At 35.3% G+C, this 21554-nt stretch overlaps 5 protein-coding genes across 9 annotated transcripts; 2 read left to right on the top strand and 3 right to left on the bottom strand.

The window, feature by feature from the left end:
• Positions 1–297: 297 nt before the first annotated feature.
• Positions 298–6708, top strand: LOC140836419 (ferrochelatase-2, chloroplastic-like). Its single transcript, XM_073201920.1, has 10 exons — positions 298–514; positions 1303–1627; positions 1733–1876; positions 2493–2594; positions 3458–3561; positions 3645–3771; positions 4533–4685; positions 5247–5347; positions 5485–5686; positions 5878–6708. The coding sequence occupies exons 1-10, from the start codon at positions 465–467 to the stop codon at positions 6100–6102; spliced, it is 1533 nt and encodes a 510-aa protein (XP_073058021.1). The 5' UTR covers positions 298–464; the 3' UTR covers positions 6103–6708.
• Positions 6709–7023: 315 nt separating this feature from the next.
• On the bottom strand, positions 7024–9360 carry LOC140835954 (serine/threonine-protein kinase SAPK7-like). Its single transcript, XM_073201365.1, has 9 exons — positions 9072–9360; positions 8876–8950; positions 8627–8728; positions 8485–8538; positions 8258–8350; positions 8088–8180; positions 7776–7880; positions 7593–7691; positions 7024–7466 (listed from the first exon to the last, which is right to left on the bottom strand). The coding sequence occupies exons 1-9, from the start codon at positions 9189–9191 to the stop codon at positions 7140–7142; spliced, it is 1068 nt and encodes a 355-aa protein (XP_073057466.1). The 5' UTR covers positions 9192–9360; the 3' UTR covers positions 7024–7139.
• A 2833-nt stretch (positions 9361–12193) lies between these two features.
• Positions 12194–15214, top strand: LOC140836418 (tubby-like F-box protein 5). 3 transcript variants are annotated; one of them, XM_073201919.1, is made up of 5 exons: positions 12194–12479; positions 13029–13367; positions 13446–13533; positions 14212–14341; positions 14438–15214. In XM_073201919.1, exons 2-5 carry the CDS (start codon positions 13053–13055, stop codon positions 15087–15089), a joined length of 1185 nt encoding a protein of 394 aa, XP_073058020.1. In that variant the 5' UTR covers positions 12194–12479; positions 13029–13052; the 3' UTR covers positions 15090–15214. The 3 variants fall into 3 exon arrangements, with proteins under 3 accessions (XP_073058020.1, XP_073058019.1, XP_073058018.1); XM_073201918.1 differs by having other exon boundaries at positions 12996–13367; XM_073201917.1 differs by having other exon boundaries at positions 12931–13367.
• Positions 15215–15881: 667 nt separating this feature from the next.
• Positions 15882–17990, bottom strand: LOC140836417 (anaphase-promoting complex subunit 10). Its single transcript, XM_073201916.1, has 5 exons — positions 17656–17990; positions 17269–17422; positions 16992–17062; positions 16222–16326; positions 15882–16140 (listed from the first exon to the last, which is right to left on the bottom strand). Exons 1-5 carry the CDS (start codon positions 17829–17831, stop codon positions 16071–16073), a joined length of 576 nt encoding a protein of 191 aa, XP_073058017.1. The 5' UTR covers positions 17832–17990; the 3' UTR covers positions 15882–16070.
• Positions 17991–19423: 1433 nt separating this feature from the next.
• Positions 19424–21521, bottom strand: LOC140836416 (uncharacterized). 3 transcript variants are annotated; one of them, XM_073201914.1, is made up of 6 exons: positions 21116–21521; positions 20785–20997; positions 20529–20663; positions 20371–20442; positions 19816–20022; positions 19424–19707 (listed from the first exon to the last, which is right to left on the bottom strand). In XM_073201914.1, the coding sequence occupies exons 1-6, from the start codon at positions 21437–21439 to the stop codon at positions 19651–19653; spliced, it is 1008 nt and encodes a 335-aa protein (XP_073058015.1). In that variant the 5' UTR covers positions 21440–21521; the 3' UTR covers positions 19424–19650. The 3 variants fall into 3 exon arrangements, with proteins under 3 accessions (XP_073058015.1, XP_073058014.1, XP_073058013.1); XM_073201913.1 differs by having other exon boundaries at positions 19424–19719; positions 21116–21520; XM_073201912.1 differs by having other exon boundaries at positions 19424–20022.
• Positions 21522–21554: the final 33 nt, after the last annotated feature.

Here is a 21554-nt window from a genome sequence, read left to right as displayed (position 1 = left end):
AATTTATACATAATTTTAATCAAGATTTAAAATATTTTTCCAAATGACATGCTACATTTCTTTCTTTTTCTAATTATGCAAATATTATATTTTATTGATGTTCTTAACTCAAAATTTTTTTCAAGAATTATTTTTGAGAAGATTATGTATTTATTTATAAAGAAGGATATATTAGTCTTAAAAATATGGATGTAAAAAGGGATAATTTGGTATGAAAGTCCATTAAATAGCGATGTGTGATTATAAATTTTTTGAATATAAATATCATTTCACCTAAATTGAATGGTATAATAATTGCAGTTGAGGTCTTCGCTTTGTGGGGTTTGTTTGAGTTAGCGAGAGGAGCAGAGGAGGTCAGAGGATAATTTGAGAAATACGTGGCCGGCTGCTCTACACAAACAAATAGCTGTTGTTTTGCCATGATTCGCGTTTGATTCTCGCGGAATCCCAATCCCATTTTTGGAATGAACCAATCATCAATGAATATACGAATTCAGGCCCCTTCTCCTCAACTGTAAGGATTTTTTTCTTCTTTGTTTACTCGCTACTGAACTCTCAGTATCTGCGCTTACTGTGATTTTCAGTTGAATTGCATCTAAATTTTGTGTTCATTCAGTGGTATGTGAAATCGAGCTTATATTTCATCTGCCTTGTGCGTAAATAGACTTTGTGGTTTGTGCACGCGTAAGATTCATCATTGGGGCGAATTATTAGTAAGTGGGTACCACTCTTCTGTCCAATCGGCCGGTGGCACTGGGAAAATTTAGAGCATACCGCTTGGGACTTGGCTAAGAAACTGGGTTTTACCTGGATGACATATTTGTCGATGTTCTTGTGATGTAGGTGAGCAAGAAATGTTTTTGAATGTTGACAGCATGAGTGGTTTCATTTAGAATGAGTTTTTAATATTGCCCGTGCCTTACATATCGGTGGAGGTGGGTTGGGGGCAATTAAGTGACCCATTCAATTGAAAAAAAAGTATTAAATTCCGCATTTAAGTTTTCTAAATTGTAATTTTTTTTGCATATTAAGTCATCTTTTTGACTAGCTTTGTTTCTCTCCCTCTGAATCTTATGGTTCTGTTTGATATTCTCACATTATTTGTTGTTAACATATCACTGGCTAAGTAGGTTAAGGCTTGAGAGATGATGAGGCATATAACTTTTCTCTGGTTTCAAAATGTCTAGCTTGTTAAAGATTAAGCCTTTGATTATCTAAGCTGACAGAATTCTGGTGAATTGTTTTCTTTTTGTTCGGATACACGAGTGGTTTAACACTAGTTGCTTTAATGCATTTTCTTAGACTACTGCCGCGGGCCAAAGTTTCTTCCCAGGGGACATGTCCTTGCAATAGAGTACATTTGGAGGCTTTGGCCAGTTATAATTTGGCAAAGCGATCCCTGGCTACAAGATGTTACCTGGGATGGCCCAGGACACCTGTAACTATGGCACAACCTCTGCACACAAACTCATCACAGCCAATAGCACTGGCCACTCCTGGATCTCAAGAAGTGTCATCTACTTCAATTGTTGGTAATGAAAAGTTAGGAGTTCTATTACTTAATCTTGGAGGCCCTGAAACTCTAGAAGATGTGCAGCCATTCCTGTTTAACCTTTTTGCTGATCCGGTTGGTCCCTTTCAGTTTCACCATTCTTTTGATTCTACTGTGGAGAAAACGTTGAAGTTATTTTTTCTTTTTCTGTCATGTTTTGGATTGTAATATGGAATGTAGGATATAATTCGACTGCCAAGGCCGTTTCGTTTTCTTCAAAAGCCTCTGGCACAGTTCGTATCTGTTGTTAGATCTCCTAAGAGCAAAGAAGGCTATGCTTCAATAGGTGGTGGTTCTCCTCTGCGGCGTATTACTGATGCCCAGGCATGGTTTTCTTGAAGTCGATTCAAAATTCTTGCTTAAGGATTTCAATATCTACGGTGATTGATGATTATTAATATGAAAAAGCTTTTCTTTTAATTTGTTAACGAGGGCCTGTTATTATATAAGTTGATTGTCCATGAGTCATTATGGAGAATGGCATATGATTTATTTACTATTTGAATTTTAGACAAACAAAATTATCGACATTTGATTTGTAGACATATGAAACACTTTACTAATAATTCCCTAGACATTTCTGGTTGAATCATCTCATGAATTTTTTCTGTGGTTAGGTGAAGAGCATTGGGGAGGTAAGTAAGATGGCTTGTGGACCTCCTTGGACTTTTAAACACTCTCTCTTTTGAGCAGTCAGCCTTTACCAGCTTGTACAAATTAATGTGGATTTTTTGGCATAAAAATGCAGATAGAATAATGACCATTTTATGATGTTCCCTCTATGTTGAACACCTTCATTTCTTTAATTTCTGTGCTAAAAACTGCAAATGAGAAAAACCAATACTAATTTTGCTAGTGGTTTCAATCCACTTTTTTTTCTTCCATGGTATCTTAAATATCTGGTTCTACAAGTTAATCTCGATGGGGTTGCTTTTTCCAGGCCGAGGAGTTGAAAAAGGCACTATGTGCTAAGAATGTCCTTGCAAATGTGTATGTCGGTATGCGTTACTGGCATCCATTTACTGAAGAAGCTATTGAACAGGTGATCCTCTGCCGTTTTGCCCTGAATTGAATTCCCCACCCACCTTCCCTCACTATTAAGTCTATAATGCTGGCAATATTTTTCAATTGTCATACTTCCAAAACTTAAATAAGCTGAAATAACTGCATGGTTTGTTGATTCAAATTTGTTTTATGATTGTACGGACTCATGTTTCACATTATTCTTTTGTTCCTGGAATATGATGCTGACATGAACTTTGAATAATTGCCAGAATCAATTGCATCTTGTTGAGTGCTATAGATGTTTTTAGTTCACTTAGTTTTTAAAATCCTGCAGATGTAGAGATCTCATGAAGTGGTGAACAACCATGCATCGAAGTGTGTAGTGGAAATTTAAATTGGAGTTAATTTTTAAAAATCTGGATATAAGAATGTGGGAAAGCCTCGGGATGGGTGACATTCTTGGTGTTTAGAGACTATTTCCTTGCACATGGGGTTTGTCATATTTTGGTTTTTGTCCAAGTGTCATGAGATATTAGACTTGTGTTTTCTTGTGCAAGCTGTGAGTATTTTTTTCCATTCCCTTTCTCTGTGCTAATCAGACAGTGTTTGCCATATTTTTATTTGAGAATTAATAAGTATGATTTAGTATTCACGTCTTTTTCAAATGGGGGACATAAATAAAAATTGTTTTGTTTGCACCAAAAGTCAACAGGTCATTCAATTTGCGACTGAGAAATTCAAAAAACTATTCTATGATAGTATGACTTTTGCTCCCCTTCCGCTGTGTTGTCAATTTTCTCTTGTTTGCTATCGCCAGCTCATCAGTAATGAGATATATGTGTTTGTTATGGTCAATTTATCGGTTATTATTGTGATATTTTGCTTTCTATTTATTTATAGATTAAGCGAGACAAAATTACAAAACTTGTTGTACTTCCTCTCTACCCCCAATTTTCAATATCAACTAGTGGTTCAAGCCTTCGGCTTCTGGAGAATATATTCAGGTATAGCTGTTTGCATGTGACTCTCTCGTGATGTTTTTCATTATCAATGCCACAATCTGATTCTTGAATGGGTCAATATACAGGGAGGATGAATATCTAGTGAACATGCAACACACTGTCATTCCTTCATGGTATCAGCGTGAAGGATATATAAAAGCTATGGGAGACTTGATTGAGAAAGAGTTGGGAAATTTTGATCGCCCAGAGGAGGTAATCCGATCGGTGGTTTGTTACGCTTTTGTTGAAACGTCCTTCTTCTTCATTTGTCCAAGACTTGTATTGAATCATATACCACATGTTCATCCCTGCAGAATTTATATTCAAATTATTATATCTAGACTTAATAGCTAGGCATACTGGGTATCATTGACCTGATCAATATGCTGAAACTATTATGTCCCTGTTCGCTTCATGTGTTGAATGGCTTACATTTATATTCAAGGGGGATTTAACCGTGAGGATGGGTAGTTGGGATGAGATAGAGTTAAATAGGTAAGGAATTTCAGGAACTTTATTCATTTGAAGGAAATAGGAATGAATTTAGGACTGAGGATCCAGTGGTGGTCATTTTGGACGAGGGGAAGTAAAGATTAGCTCTGTGGTGCACATGAATGATGGTTTCTCTCTTCTAAATAGGTTACTGCTCTTATACATAGTCAGAAGATCCTTCTTTCCTTTAGGCATGTCAGGGCTATAAGAATTTGAGGGAGGGGAATCTTTCTTGCCTTAAATAAATGAATGGCCATCTAGGAATATATAAAGTTGAAAGTGATTGACAGCCTTGCCCCTATCTGAAACATGAGTCTGATGGTACAACCATCATGTCTAACAATTTTGACAACTCCTCCTAAACATGCACATCTTCGTATTTGTACCATGCATGTGAAACTTTAAAAATGTGATGGCATGTCCTGACCATTAACCTGGATATGGCTTTATGTTTTATGATCCACTATCTTTGTTTGTCATAGGTGATGATTTTTTTTAGTGCTCACGGGGTACCTCTTGCATACGTGGAGGATGCTGGTGATCCATACAAGGCTGAAATGGAGGAATGCGTGGACTTGATTATGGAAGAACTGGAAAAGAGAAGGATAGACAACGCATATACCCTTGCCTATCAGGTGCTTTATACCAATCTCTCTTTTGCCATAAATGATCTAGTCAGATTATTAGCGCACCAAGTGTGAGGCGTTAGGAACCTAAATATACTGTGCTTGAATAGTTTGAGATGTGGTATTGTAATGGGCTTAATTGAATTGGGCCTAATAGTGACTTGTAGAAGTGCAAACATGAATATAAGGAACGTAAGATTTTGTTAGAGGGATTCATTCATTATTAACTAGCTTGAGCTAGGGTAACTTGTAAAAGATTTAATCCCTTGGCTGAGCGTTTCACTCATATTAGTGTAATTCTTTTTATTTTGAATCAACTGAAGATTTAGTTCGCAACATGAGGTGATAAGAATTTCCTTTCTGGGCTAGAAAATTGTTGTCAGCTAAAATGCATCTTAGCTTAGCGCCTCCGGTTTTGGTCTTCTATTTGCTATTGGAACCAATGACTTCATTATTTTCAAGCTTGGATCCTTTTCAACCTGGCAAATATAGCCCCTACAGCTTATATTACTTTTAAGTGAATATCATATTGTTATATTGATTTGGTTTACTTGGTTTAATTTGCTGCAGAGTAGGGTTGGGCCAGTAGAGTGGCTGAAGCCATACACGGATGAGACAATAATTGAGCTTGGAAGGAAAGGAGTGAAGAGTCTCTTAGCTGTCCCAATTAGGTACTGCTAAATCACCATTTCACCACTTTTTTCAGTGTCTGAAATTACTCCGAGCTCAGCTTTACTTTTAGCTACAAATGTTTTTTTAATCTTGTATTTTTTTACGAATAAGTGTCTCATCTCTTATCATACCACAGTTTTGTGAGCGAACATATTGAGACATTAGAGGAAATCGATGTTGAATACAAGGAGTTGGCTTTAGAATCTGGCATAGAGAACTGGGGACGCGTTCCAGCACTTGGCTGTGAACCTACTTTCATTTTGGATTTGGCTGATGCAGTAATTGAAAGTCTTCCATATGTTGGAGCAATGGCCGTCTCCAATCTTGAAGCTCGACAGGTGAGTGAAAGCTTTTCAATTTTTTTGCTGTGAGTGGTTTTTTGTCTGGCTAATCTATTGTCAAAAGTTGGAGGAAGACAGATGATTATTGCATAAGATATTTGGCTCATTTTATGTCTCTTTATTTTCTATTGTTGTTATGATTTCAATTGTTACTTTGTATTTATGATTTATCTTTATGTTTACTGTAGTCATTAGTTCCACTTGGAAGTGTGGAAGAGCTTCTTGCTGCATATGATTCACAGCGTAGGGAGTTACCTCCCCCTGTTCTTGTTTGGGAATGGGGCTGGACAAAAAGTGCAGAAACATGGAATGGAAGGGCAGCAATGCTGGCTGTACTTGTTCTACTGGTGCTTGAAGTGACCACTGGAGAAGGTTTTTTACATCAGTGGGGTGTTTTGTCCTTGTTTCGATGATAGAAACCTGTCCATCCTCGCTCCCTTCCTTTGTTTCACACCTTCTACACATGCTTATATACATATATGAATTCCTGCCAACATTTGTTGAGAAGCTTGGGTTAAACTGAAGAAGTCAAGTCCTCAACAGTCTTATACTAATATTTCAAGTACGACCTAGATACGCTGGGCCTCTGATTCTTGAAGTTGTGTTGTACCACAATCTATCTGAAGCTTCTGCTGAGATTCTTGGCTCATATTATCATTACACTAACGACTTGTACGTGGTTCTAAACTAGTGCTAAAGAAGAGAAGGGGTTGAAAAAGACCATAAGAAGAGGTTTGAAGGAATGATAATTTACTATAAAATTGGAAAAGAAACATCCAATGGATCAAAGGATATTTGACCTTGGGGAATTCTGCGAAATGTATGTTCAAACATGCTCGACTTGTCGACATTGAGATTTTGTGTAAAGTTTTCTTCTCATTTTTGTTTGTTGTCTTCATGAATTGGCTCCAGACCATGAACCTACTTACTATACTCTAGGAATTTCTGTGTACATCTACAGGGACATTAAGTTAATTAATCAACGATATAAAGATCTGCGATGAAGGACAATGTAGCTATTCTGTTGTTTTGTTTTTAACATGTATTTCATTCGATTTTGTTAGTAGTCTTGAATATACATGTAAGTTGCAGGGATTCTAGCAAAAAATATCTACGATTGTAGTTCTTCTGAATTTTCCAGACACAAACACGTTGTAACTCAGATGCAGTCCACCGAAATATTGAGTAATTATTACAGACTTTGTGAATATTATGAGAGAGTGAGTTTGAAAAATGACCTCTCCATGTGTATCTAAAAAAAACGACCTCAATTTATCAAAATAGCATGATGTAACAAGTTGCATTACGTGTTTTTAGCAAATAGATGTCATTTTTAAAAATAAATGTGGCAGGAAGATTATAAATTTAAATGCCCCGAATAAAATTGCGTATATATTGTATTCGTACACACTTCCAAACTTGATTTATTTGTAAAAATGCAATGTTCAAATCATGATGAATTAAGATAGAACTCTCCACTTGCATGAACCTGCTTGACTTGCTTATCATACTCGTCTTCGTTGTCGTCGTCATCTTCTTCTATATCGGACTCCCATTCTTGATCCACTTCTCCTCCCCAACCGAAGCCCGGAACTGCTCTAGATGAAGGAGGTGGAGTTTTGGCTTCAGTAACTATCTTCATTATTTCATCAATGGTTTGAAGGGAAAAACTAGGATTATCCTTCTGGTAGTACACTGCTTGATTGGTTTCAGTAAGATCGCTTGGCAAATTCTTCAAGAACCAAGGATGGTTTTTTATCTCTTTTATGCTGATTCTCTGCAAGTAAAGATTTACAGTACTTGAGTCGTTCAAAGGCGATCATTGAGTTACATAATTGACTCCCGATCGATTTAATAGTGTAACATGTTATTCATGGATCAATATACATACATACACACATACCCGGGATGGAAGTGCGACAAAAATACGCGATAAAAGGCGCCTACAATCTTGAGAAATATAGACATAATCTGGGATCGTGTATTGAACGCCCATAATCCTCTGAAGAGTAAGAAGAATTGAATAAAAATGTGAATTTATATGTTGTAATTTCCAGTTGTTATGGGTTTGTATATATATACTCACTGAAATTGTCTTCCTGAAATTCTTCGGATCATTTGGATCTTCAAAAGGATAAGCTCCCACCAACATCACGTAAAGTGTGACTCCACACGACCACACATCTGCCATCTATTCCAAATACAAGGATTTTAATGTAATAAACCTAAGGGAGCAGTCCCTTACGTATACTGTTGGAAGCTCTCGAACAAAAAGCCTTTGATTTTATACTTCATTAAATATAAATTTTACTTTTCAATATCTTATCGATCTAAACTCCGTTTTATTAAAAATGTTGAATTTTTTTTTATATATATTTATCGTGCAAAACTTGATTACCTTTCCATCATATTCTCGACGATTGAGAACTTCCGGTGCTATATACGCCGGTGTGCCGACCGTTGACTTGGGCCTCGAATGCAATACAGATGACTAGACAAACAACATTTTTCTTTTAGTTTTCATGAAAATTTATATTTAAAAAAAAATTAATAGAACGAGATTAAGACCTTGGAGTAACCAAAATCACAGATTTTGAGCCGAGGTGCTGGCTTTCCGTCTAGTAAAGTGTTTTCCAATTTCAAATCTCTATGACATATTTGCTGCAAATAATTCGATTATAAAATCAGAAGCATATATATATATATATATATATATATATATATATATATATATATATATATATATATATATATATATATTTAACACGATTAATTTACTATATATTTATGCTTACCATGGAGTGGCAGTAACAAACTCCAGAAATCAACTGCTGAAAGAAGAACCGGGCCTGCCTCACACATAATTCAATCGATCCCAAAAATCAGAACTCAACCTACGGTACTGTCTAAAAAGAATAACTAAAATTACAAACTGACCTCATCTTCACTAAATCTACCGGCGGTACAGATTCGATCGAATAGTTCTCCACCGGCTGCATATTCCATCACAATAGCCAAATGTGTCGGTGTTAACACAACCTAACATCCAGTATTGAATCTCATATCAATCTAACAAAGGTTCAAATGTGTATATATATATATATATATATATATATATATATATATATATATATATATATATGTAGTCTGTAGATCCCGAGATCGAGAAGCTGATTCTGTACGTACCTCTTTGAAGCGAATTATATTGGGATGTCGAAGCGATCTGTGATTGATTATTTCTCTGGCCACATTCTCATCAATCTGCGATACATATTTCATCGCAGTCATTAAACAAGATCAACTTCAATCAATATTCGAAGGGGTAAACAAAATTTTGAATCAGTGATATATATATATGTATTGATTAAAATTACGTACGTACCTTATGGCCACGCTCGATGTATTTCATGGCGACGAGTTCCTTCGTTTCTTTGTGCCTTAAAAGCCTCGCGACGCCGAAATTTCCAGCTCCCAAATCCTTCACAACCTCGTACTTGTCCATTTTTTATTGTTGTATATATGCAAATATAGTTAATTTATTTAATAATGGAGATATTGATATATAACTATGCTAGCTAGCTGCATTCGCGATTAATATCCATGCATGGATATGAATTACAGCAGAACAGATCCAGATTGAGAATTCGACGAGTGATGAATTGGAGAAGACGAGGCTTATATATATATATATATATATATATATATATATATATATATATATATATATATATAACACAAACACACACAGAGAGATACACATCAGTGTGTGTGATCTTATTTTATTATTTTATTTACTTGGATTTATATATAATTTTATCCTTTCTCTCCATATGTGTTCGTACGTGGGTTTTTCTGGCCACACATAAACATGCATAATTGTTTCTTTGTGATTTTGATATTTTTAGTGTGTTTTGGTTATTTTTCTGACGTGACAATCACTTTTATGAAATGTTACGTCATTACCTCATATTAAAAAAAAATAAATTGACAAAATTGAATAACATGAAATTAAGATAAAATTTTAACAATTAACGAGAATTGCAGATTCCCTAAATATTATCCAAATAATATGCTGATATATATTTATATGTATGGTGAACATAAGAAGATGTCATTGGGTGCTTCATGTACTTCTAAATTGGCCCCATGTGAAGAATTTTGCACCGCCCGTCGGTGTGTAGGCGAATGAATTGATCGATACAGAGAAAATATTTGACTTTTCTGTGATATAATAAATATTAATATATGTTGTATGACACAGTCTAACGGATCTTTATACGTGAAACAAGTATATCTTGTCAATATTTAAAATAAATAATATTTTTGACATAAAAATATTACGTTGAGTTATAAAAATGTCTCACAATTTTATTTTTTTTAAAACGAATATATATATATGGGAATGAAAAGTCCTTTAATATGGGGATGAAGAGTCCTTTAATATATTGATTCTTGTTAGATATATTTGTATCGATATACTGTTTAATCTTGGCTTTAAAAACAAAGAATTCGTACAATGATTTTTATGTTATCTATAATATTATAATGCAATTAACGTGCGATGGGGTTTGGATTCCCAAAAAGGCCGGCTTTTGGGAGAAATATAAAACCAGGGGCGGTGCCCAGCTGCTTGCTTTGACTAGTCTTTGAAGTCACCACACCGACCAAAATGTTAATAACCATTTTTTTATGGTTGAAAGTATAAGAAATTAGAAAAAAATCACTTTGATACATGTGTCACTATTTTGTTTTTGTGAGACATATATTCTATTTAGGTCATTCATAACACATATGTATTTACACATATGGATTGATATAAATATTCGATTTAAAATATTACAATTATAAATTATTCATATATATTTATTATTCTCATATCATTTAATTTCAAAATCTCGCCATACAATTCTTTTCTTGAATATGCATTTTGTGAGACGGTCGCATGAATCTTTATCTGTGAGACGAGTCAACTCTACAGATATTCACAATAAAATTAACACTCTTAACATAAAAAGTAATACATTTTTCATGGATGACCCAAATAAGAAATATGTCTCACAAAATACGACATATAAGACCGTCTCACACAAATTTTTGTCTCTTTTGTTTGTAACAGTTATGCTTTCTCAGATCGAAATCCCAATTGATTATACATTTTGCTAGCTAATTAACATTTGGTCGTAGTTACAATTAAATTAACTTTGATGATGTTGTTGTTAACCGAGTTGTTCCATTGCTCGAGCTCTAGAGTTGAGAATTAAAAGTTTAAGTTAAATAATACACAAATAAATAATTTTCTAAAATATCCTACATTTTTCAAAAAATAATAATAAAAATAATAATAATATTAAGAACCTGTATGAGGGGTGAACATTTTCGGTTACCGAACATAGCATAATTTGGAAAATCGAATAAACTATATTTGCACATATACAACAATAAATCGATGCTCTCTTGATTTCTTCAATTTTCTGGAGTCTTGGATCTTTCGATCCATTGGATAGGGTTAGGGATGTAATCGAGTCGAGTCGAACTCTTGAATATTTGAGCTTGGTTCATTTATAATCGAGTCGAGCTCGAACTTTATTTAACAAATATATGCATGTCTCACGAACTTAAAGCCTAAACAAACTTAATAAATATGAATTATACATTTAAATTTTCATTAACTTAATTAAAAAGTAAAGTATATATTTTAAAAAATATATTATTAATAAAAATTTATTAATAAATAAATTTAATAGATTTTCTATATATTTCATAAATAATATGCAAAATCAATAAATCAAATATCAAAACTATTATTTTTTCATCTAAAAGATTACTCGTGAACTTACCCACGAACATGTTCATGAGCTAACGAGCCGAATGCTTGAGTTTGGTTTGTTTATCTTAATGAGCTTCATTAAACGAGCTCAAATGAACTTTTATCGAATCGAGCTTCGAATAGCTCACAAACGGTTTGGTTCGTTTACATCCCTAGATAAGATAACTTGGCCAAGTGAAGGAGAAAAAACTGATATATATTTAAAAATAAATCGGTTAATTTAATCGAATCAACCAAATAGAATTTTGAATTACTCCGGTTTAATCGAAATTTTGCAGGTCAATTATTGAGTTTTTTTTAATAAAAATAACTATTTTACTATTGTTGAAATAAAATATCTTAAAATATTGATAAAAAAATTAACAATAAATTTGCTGCTGTTAATTTTATTAGTGCTGTCAATTTAATTTTTTTTAACTTTATTACTTTTATTATCATTAATTTGATCTTTTTTTTTTCCTGAAACTCAAATTGAGCTATTATTATTATTTTATAAAAATTATTAGATTTTTTTAATTTAAATAATGAAAAATAATAATATTTATCAAGATATAAAATAAAAATAATATTTGAAATCCCCTGCTCCTAATTTATATTTTCTGAAAAAATTGCTTGGCCCAGAATTTTAACAAATACAATATATCTTAGAAATATTTACCTTCATATATATATTTGTTAAATCACTGTTAATACAAACCAAGCCATTGGATCTTATTCAGACAAAAAGCTTTATCAAGTAAGAGCTATAATTCTGCACTTCTATCGTGACCGATTTGCGGTCGGGAAGGTGACGGAGGGGCGGAGACGTTGGCGATTCAGCTGTGTGGAAGGATAAATGCAGAGGGTTTGGGGAAGACTTATGTGGGGCCCACGAAAATCAGATGTGCTTGTGATCTGACTCTGCCGTCTCCCGTCCGATCTCTGGATTCACAAGATTTTCTCTTTCTTTGAATTTCCCATGAGGTTGGTGTGGATAATGCCGATTCATTTTTAATGGGTACCAAGAAAGATTTGGAGCTGCGAAAGTCTGTTTCTCACTCAGTGCATGTGTGCCGGGTAGTAATTGGTGGGATATCATGCGATCTGGGATGTGGGGATTGTTTTGTGTTTTGATTTGGGTGATGACGAATATATGATGTGTAAAAAAATTGGATCTTGTGGCTTAATGGGCTCGACTTTTTTTCATTGTTTACGACAAATGCTTGTTATTGATTTATTTATTTCTCACTGGTTTAATTTTATGTATTATTTCAATGTTCTTTGTTTGGGAATACTACTAATTTATGTGGAAATTGGAAATAGATTGATCTTTAAACTTGATAGTTGATATATAAATCTTTTGGATCTGTACATTTTAAGAAAATGACCTGGGGTTTGTTTTCCGTCTCTTGAACAGTCTTCACCTTTTTTTCAGGTTGGATGTTGTCATTTTCTTGAAACTGGACTTTTCTCTTATATATATATAATTATTGACACTAGTTGGTAGTGTGACCCATCTTGATGTCATTTAAGAGCATTGTTCGAGAGCTAAAGGATATGAAAGATGGGATGGGCAGCCTATCACGGAAAGGGATTGAGGGGAGGCTTTGGCGAAGCCGAACTGGGTCATATGTAGCCCCTGATGTAGTAGTTCCTTCCGAGCCAATCCAACAAGGGCGGTGGGCAAATTTACCTCCGGAATTGCTTTTGGACATTATTCGAAGGGTTGAGGAGAGCGAGACTTCGTGGCCTGCGAGGACCGTTGTTGTATTTTGTGCTTCAGTTTGTAAATGTTGGAGAGAGATCACCAAGGAGATCGTCAAAACACCTGAGGAATGTGGGAAGCTTACCTTCCCTATTTCATTGAAGCAGGTATTCATTCAGAGTTGATCTAATCCCCGTTTGAATGTTGTATGTGATTCTATTGAAGCAATTCTTTGTTCATGCTAGCCGGGGCCGCGAGATAGTCCAATCCAATGTTTTATCAAGAGGGATAGGACAACTTCCACTTACTGCCTCTATTTTGGTCTGACCCCATGTAAGTTCATTTTGTTCCCTAAAAGACTTGGTCCTCATCTTGTGCGTTGTCATTTGCACTCCCTTCAATTTGTTTTGTTGGAAGAATTTGTCAATAAGATCCAGAAGATTAGATACTTTCACGTAATCATTCTGGATAGAACCTTTATGAAGCATAATTTCTTGAAGTCGATTGAATCTTATAAGATATCAATATAACCATGTGTGTGTATAATAGTAACTTGCATACAATGTATGCCATATTGGAAATGACAGTGGGTTTTCAATTTTCATGTGGTTTCGTACTTTCATTTTAAAGTTGCGCCTCCTCAATTTAGATTTATTTAGATTATATCCAGTGTGTGTTGAGTGTTGCTTCTATTGATCCATCTGGACATTTTATTTTATTTAAGCAGACTAGATACAGCTATTTTTTGTTGATATTCGTGTTCTTGTGTGAAGTAATTAGGGAAAAATAGCCATACTTAAACACAAACTCTCGACTCTATGTAAGGGCGATCCCAAGAAGTGAATGACCTTATATGGCAGAAAATAGGATATTGAGGTCTTTTTCTATGGCTCGCAAATAATAGAAAATGTCTTTGCCTTAGAAACAATAATTTAGAAGGTCAATGTTACTTCAGCAGGTCAACTAGATATGTTAGATATAGATACTTAACTATTGAATTTCTAATGGCAGCCGAGAACGAGAGTGATAAATTACTGTTGGCAGCCAAAAAGATCAGAAGGGCAACAAGCACAGACTTCATAATTTCTTTGGTTGCTGATGATTTTTCTCGAGCCAGCAATACATATCTTGGAAAACTTAGGCAAGTTTTGTTACACCACTCTTGTTGATGTCTATGTAATCATTTTGCCTTTTTTGTTTTTTGTTTTTTATTGACATAGCATATATTCTATATCAGGTCTAATTTTTTGGGAACCAAGTTCACTGTATATGACAGTCAACCCCCAAAAGATGCTGCAATTCAACATACTACTCGGCTGAATCGAAGATTTAGCGCTAGACAAGTATCTCCAAGATTACCTGCATTTAACTATAGCATAGCCACAATGTCCTATGAGCTCAATGTTCTTCGAAAAAGAGGTCCTCGGAGATTGCATTGTGTAATCCATTCAATTCCCGTCTCATCTATTCAAGAAGGTGGCACCGCCCCAACTCCAACTTCATTTCCTCTGTGTGTTGATGAAAATACCTCATCCCCACTGATTGCTAAAGGAAGCGAGCCCAGCACGCATTTCAGCTCTCCAAATCTTTTGAGTTTGCCAGAGGCACTTGTTCTTAAAAACAAATCCCCGAGATGGCACGAGCAATTGCAATGCTGGTGCCTGAATTTCAGAGGTCGTGTCACTGTAGCATCTGTTAAGAATTTCCAGCTCGTGGCAGTTGTGGATCCTTCACTTAACATCCCTGCTGCAGAACAAGATAAGGTGATTCTACAGTTTGGAAAGATTGGAAAAGATATCTTTACTATGGATTATCGCTACCCTTTATCTGCATTTCAAGCATTTGCAATCTGCTTGAGCAGCTACGATGGTAAACCAGCCTGCGAGTGAATTCACATGGATTATATAGATCATTATCATCTTTTGCTTATTTACTTCTCAGAGTGTTCAAGTTATGTCTTTGTTATCTGTATGGAAGTTCAGATTCTTGGGTTGTGCACTTTATTGGTCTGCAACATATGTTTCTAAGAAGCTTGATTGTGGTGAAAAAGAGTTGACTCGATTACAAACACGTTAATCAAAGCTTGACGAGCTCGATTGCCAGCCATAATGCTCAAACTCGACCTTTGTTTCTCGAGGTTGTTTACATTAATCATTTGCTTCGCAAACTTATTTTATGAAGATTTGAATGGTGGTGTATTTCGTCTTAACTTTCTTTAAAAAAACGTAGACCTTTACGAAGCTCCAAAGAACCGATGCACATGCAAATTGAGTGGATATAGTATATGATATATTCAATAAAGTTTGAGTGTCCCTAGCTTCCCTAGTTACCTTTGTTGTTAAGACAATAAATTTTGGAGTTCTATTTCTATCTGAACCCGACACCCTTAATATTAAGAAAAAAATATCTTATGAAAAGGTTGGCTAAAGATTTCTTGTAAAAACACTAGGATCGATCCATGATGAGAACATTCACTTATTTTTCATTATTATTCTCCTTTGTACATTAAGGGGAGGGGGAGGAGACAGCAATTGGCGTCATGTCAACTTTAGAAGCAAATTGAAGCTTTTGATTATTTTTCCATACAAGCGCGTATCGTTTCAAATATTAAGCAGCACTGACAAAAGACATTTGAAAAAGCTTATGAAAAGTTATCGCATCTTACTATGCTTTAGGCCATGTTGATCAAGGTGAAACCTAAGATGCCAATCATATAATAAGAGAGCTACACGCTCAGGTATAAATTTTACAAACAATAATGACAAATCGAATTGCAATATTGAAAATTGTCGAGGCCACAACAACTAGTACACGATGCTAAAACATATCGAAAAGCAATGACCATATTCGATCAATGTCATCGACCCATTTCATCGAAGGATAGAGTAAGTAATGAACTCTGTCGAAGTGAACTGAAATGGCTGGTGTGGGATTGGATTCCTGTCAACGTGAAACAATCATTTCCACCAACTGAACAGACTACAAATCATTTTTAACGAGGGTAAACAAAGTTTGACTCACGGTCGGGGCCCGTAAACTTTGATTTGGCGCACATGCGTGTCCCTTCCGTTCAGATGATTAGACAAAACTGCTATTTGCAACATGAAAGTATTCACAAAGGTTTCCCTGCCAAAAAAAATTCCCAAGAATTAATGACTTTGGCAATGATGAATACATTGGATTTAGCCTTTCTGATGGGCTAGTGCAAAGAAATAGAAACATTATAATACATACGGGTAGGTCATTTTCTTAAAAGAATAGTTGACTAATTTTTTTTAAGAAAATACCCCATTGAATTGTTTGTCTACTTAGTCCTTTAAATACCGATCCTTAGATTGCATATTTAGCATTGTCATTTGTATGTATACTTCTCATTTTAATACCGAATCACATAGTTAACAAAGGAAATAACTTCAATGATTTCCAATCTGATAAAGAGGTAAATAACATCCAAGTAACAGTCAGTCATTTTCCCTTTTTGGAATGAAGAAATAAAATTTGTAGATTCAGCATCTGCTCCCAAATATGTGACTCCTGGAATCAATTTTGTAACCACAAACCAAGAAAACAAATCTGTAAATTCAGCGTTCGTTCCAAACATGTAATTTATTCCAAGATTCAATATTCATACTTCAATCCAGCTTCTCGGTATATTTCAACTGACACATCAATCACTACTCTTGTCAACATCACTACAGTTGCAAAGCCAAACTTATGAACAGCAATCTTCATCCAGCTTTAGATGGGGAATTACACAAAGATCACACACTTGGAAAGCATCGATTTCTCACCTTGGATCACTCCCAGACAATGATATATACACCCATCCAGTTGGCTTCACAAGTTCCACTGCTTTTATCTCCTGAACAATCATTGCACGAATGGAATGCATCAAAGTTCTCCATTATCATTTATCACATCAAAATCACAGAACACTTTTATCAAGTTTCTGTGTAGACTCACGAATACTGATACCATTTACTACATACGCCAATACAGTTGTAAGAGTTAAAAACTGCAAGGAAAAAGTGCACACACTTCCTGAACATTCATTCACAATTACATTACCTTCAAGTTGTGGAAACCATCACCAGCTCGAATTGAGATCTTACTAGGAGTGTAGCTCTCATCAAGCTTGAAATCAACATAGATAACAACCAATTGAAGTTTAACTTTCTTCTGAAATTGGATATTTACTAGATGAGGCTGGGCACCATCCGACCTAATATCCACAAGAAAAATTTTAAATCAGAAAAAATCACATTCTGGTAGCCCATTCCTAAAAATAATCAAAATTTATGTTTAATTTTTCTAACCATACAAGTTTAAAACTCCATAACATACGTTAACATTAATTGTAAAAATAATCAATAAAAGATTCAGTTTTTGAGCGGAGAATATGCAGCACAATCGCACACACAGGGAAAGGGAAAGGGAAAGGGAAAGAGAGGGTACTGCCAGTAAGTATCGAGATTGTCGTCTCGGAGTGAGACGACACCATTTCCCGGCTTGCAGGAGCTGACGCTCCAGGCGGCTTTCTTTGCCATCTCTCGAAGGTCTTCGTCGACCACAAGTTCCTGGTTTCCTCCGGTCAGCTTGCCCTCCTCTTCGCCCTCCGACGACTCCGCCATTCTTCTTTTCTGTCTGTATATCGATAAAATCTCAGCTTATGCTACATAAACTGATCAAAATCTCTCATTCAAGCGTCAAGAATCTCAGTTTAACAAGACGGAAAAGCAGAATTCCTCTTGGAACATCAACAGATGCGTTCATGTGTAAAGAAAGAGTGGGAAGAATCGTTGCAAATAGGGCCTTAATGGCTCAGATTATTCAATCAAAGTCCAGACCATTTATTTTGGGCCTACAAGCCCATTGACAGAACCTCAAGTGGGTTGAAATTTGAAAAGTTGGTATATTTTTAAATTATTTATATATATCATGTGTCAAATTTAGATACTTTTAATGTAGATATATATAATGCATAATTTTTTGATGTTAAATACGGTCAAAAATTATATTTCATGTTTCGAGTAATTCTCTTCATGTCTCTTATTTGAGTCACTCGCATTTTATTGTAAATTGACATTGTGTGTTGAATATCTACAGATATTGGAAAAACATTTCATGTGTACATTAAGAAATCTCGGTGAAAATACACTTCCTAGCTAAATAAAAGAGTAGGTCTCTAGACGATCTCACGAATCTTTATCTGTGAGACGAATCAACCCTACCGATATTCACAATAAAAATTAATATTCTTAGCATAAAAAATAATAATTTTTCGTAGAAGACCCAAGTAAAAGATCCGTCTCACAAAATACGACTCATGATATCGTCTCACACAAATTTTTACCTAAATAAAATAGCCATCTAAGTGATGATGGTCCTATTAAGTGGTCACCACCTTAACAACAACTAGTCCTTGCGTCCTCTTTATCTTTACCTTTCATTCGCCTGTCCTTTGTGCCCACTTTTCTTTAAAGTTCCCAGCTGTGTTATCTCCTGTTTCCATTCGATTGGACGTAAATAAGAGATCATATACTTCATAGCAAGACGAAAGCATGCATTTTTTTTAGATCAAGTACAACGAGTAATAAAAATTTTCAATTCGATGGAGGTTAGTTGGAAATATACATCGTCAATAAAATTTAGTTCATCCGTCAATCGGTATACTAAGAAAATTCGTATGATATCAACATACGTTTTTGTATTATATTGTCTCATGTTAGTGAAAATTCCAACTTGATGATTATAAATATTAACTAAATACTTGGTTGTGAGCCTTGTAGTGCAAATGACATCAATGTCTCACGTTTGTGACGAGATTGCAAATTCCAATAAAAATAAAATATAGTTACAATATCGAATACGTCGATGAGTAATTTCAGTGAAAAATTAAAGAGGAAGTTGATGAAAAATCCCTAATCAAAATATTTCTTTGGGTTCACTCACTCCCTACCCACAAAATTGTGATGCTATGTCATACAAAATGTGGTACACTTCATGTGGAAATGTGGTACTAAAAAAGTACCTAAGGACTGAAAGGCTGAGGACTGAAGGCCAATTTCCCGAAAATTTTAAACGAGTGAGCTTTTCACATGGAGTTTTCAATTAAAGGAAATTATAGAACAGACATGACTGATGACTAAAATCAAGTTAATCATATAATTTTCAATGAATAGGTACATTGAGATAATAAATGACTTACAAGAAGTAATACAAATGGAAATTATACGCCACTTTAAACTCATTACGCAATACAAACATATCTAGCAATCCATCCAAGAAAAAGAATTCCTATCCTGCTATTATCTAGTTACCAATTCTCCGATCGAGAATTCCCTTTTCCGTTTTCCACGAATCTTGAATACCGGGGTACAAGTAAGATTAGCTTATGAGTTCACAACAACCAGACCTTATGGTAGAGTGATACAAACGGGTATTCTTGTACTAGTAATGAAAACCGGTATAAAACATATTCGAGAAATCGGAGTCCCAACCCGATAACTGCAGAAATTGCTGCAAAAGATCAATGAGTCACTTATAGAGAAGGTCAAGGAGGAATAAATGAGTTGACACATGGTAAGAAAGAAGAAATGAGAACCAGGAAATTACAGGTATTGAAGAGGAATCAAGAAAAACTTCAGGGGCAGGCACACTAGAGGATCCTGCATTTTGAGTTGTCATTTGAGATTCATTCGATATCACATCAGTTCCACGATTCGAGGTCCCTTGTTGCGTTGGATTATACTGGAGGGAATTGGTGGCTTCAAATTCTGTTGCTGCAGGTGTTTGTGGTGTTTTGGTGACGTATGCAGGAACCTTGAATCCAAAATTTGATCACAAAGTTAGTCCCATACGCTAACGTTTAAGTCGGGAACCGACTAACTAAAATCTTATTCTATTTTCCAAAAAATGGAGCTCATGTTAGGTTTTGACAGTAGTAGTTTTATGTCTGAACACATCCACACATGTATAAGTTGGAAAATGATTAATATCTAAAGTACAACCATGCATGTACTTTGAAAAACACTGGCATAAAAATTGAATATATCAGGTTTTGGACGCCAAAATTTTGGGAAGTGTGACTTCACGTCTCTCATACTGATTTTAAAATCACTTCTCTCAAAATTCAAACTCATTGGATTTGGTGAAACTCAAGGGAGTTACCTCTTTCGTGAAGAAACCGTCAACGCTAAAGTCGAGACGGGGGTTTGAAACAGCAAGTTTCATTGAAAGAACCTGCAGATTGCAACATAAATGGTAGCAAAACGCAAGCGATTCTATAAAATGCTAATTTCAAACCAAGAAAACGAAACAGCTGGTACCTCAACTTGTTTTTGTAAAGACTGAACATAGTTGATGATTTCATCAAGAATTCCGGCCTTGCCAGTAACTTCATTGCAACTGGGGACTAAATCTTGCAAACACTTCATCTTCTTACTGATTTTTTCCCGTCTCGCCTACACAAACCAACAGACAAATAGTCTCAGAAAATCAAGAAAGCTAAAAACATCCTGCTAAATTTCTATGTGGTCCTTGAATTGTTCTTTTTTATGGTAAATGAAAGGAAAAGAATCGCACTCTTTCTGCTAAACTGTGGCTATCGGTGGCCTGTCCACGCCGTGCCCGGACATGAATATAATCGGTCTTTGGTGCGTCAGAAACCTTGGAACCTTCCTTTGAACAAGTGTTTGTTGAAATTTCCCGCTCAGTTTTTGCAGTAACCTCTGATTTCTCGTCTCCCGCTTCCTCTGCAACAAGTCCTTTGTCCTTGCATTCATGTTCTAGACTAAACTGAAATTAAAAAGATCATAATTTGAAAACCCAAAACCATTATGAAACTCTGTAAAAAAAAACATAATGAAAAAAGATCCTATTTTTTCATGGAAAAGAGCTGAAATTCAAGCCAAACCTCTGCTGCTTTTCTCTTCGTAACAGAACAGGAAACACTGCCTCCCCTGTCCACCAAGCTACTGTTACATTGGCTGTTAGCTTTCGGGATGGTAACACTTGCCATGGACGAGTTTTTAGAGCTCGAAACAGAAGAAAAACAAATCGTAACACTGGAGGACTGATGCGCGGCCTTGATGGGATGCCAGCCGTTGGATAGTATTTCTTGGTGATGATCGAATACAGAGTGCAGATTAACTCCAGCATGAAGATGATCTTCTTGATTTTTACAAGAACGAAGGCGTTTTAGTATGACCTTTTGTCTATCGAGCACACTTATGTCCATGATCAACAGGGAAATTCAAGATTTGGCGGGGGAATTTGGGGAAATGTGTGAGTTTGGCGATGATGATGGGAGATATAAGGAAGGATATATAAGGATGAAAGGTGGAGAAGAGTAA

The sequence above is a fragment of the Primulina eburnea genome, chromosome 7 (genome assembly GCF_022965805.1).
Source record: "Primulina eburnea isolate SZY01 chromosome 7, ASM2296580v1, whole genome shotgun sequence".
Lineage (NCBI taxonomy): Eukaryota > Viridiplantae > Streptophyta > Magnoliopsida > Lamiales > Gesneriaceae > Primulina > Primulina eburnea.
This window is presented reverse-complemented; position numbering and strand designations above follow the sequence as displayed.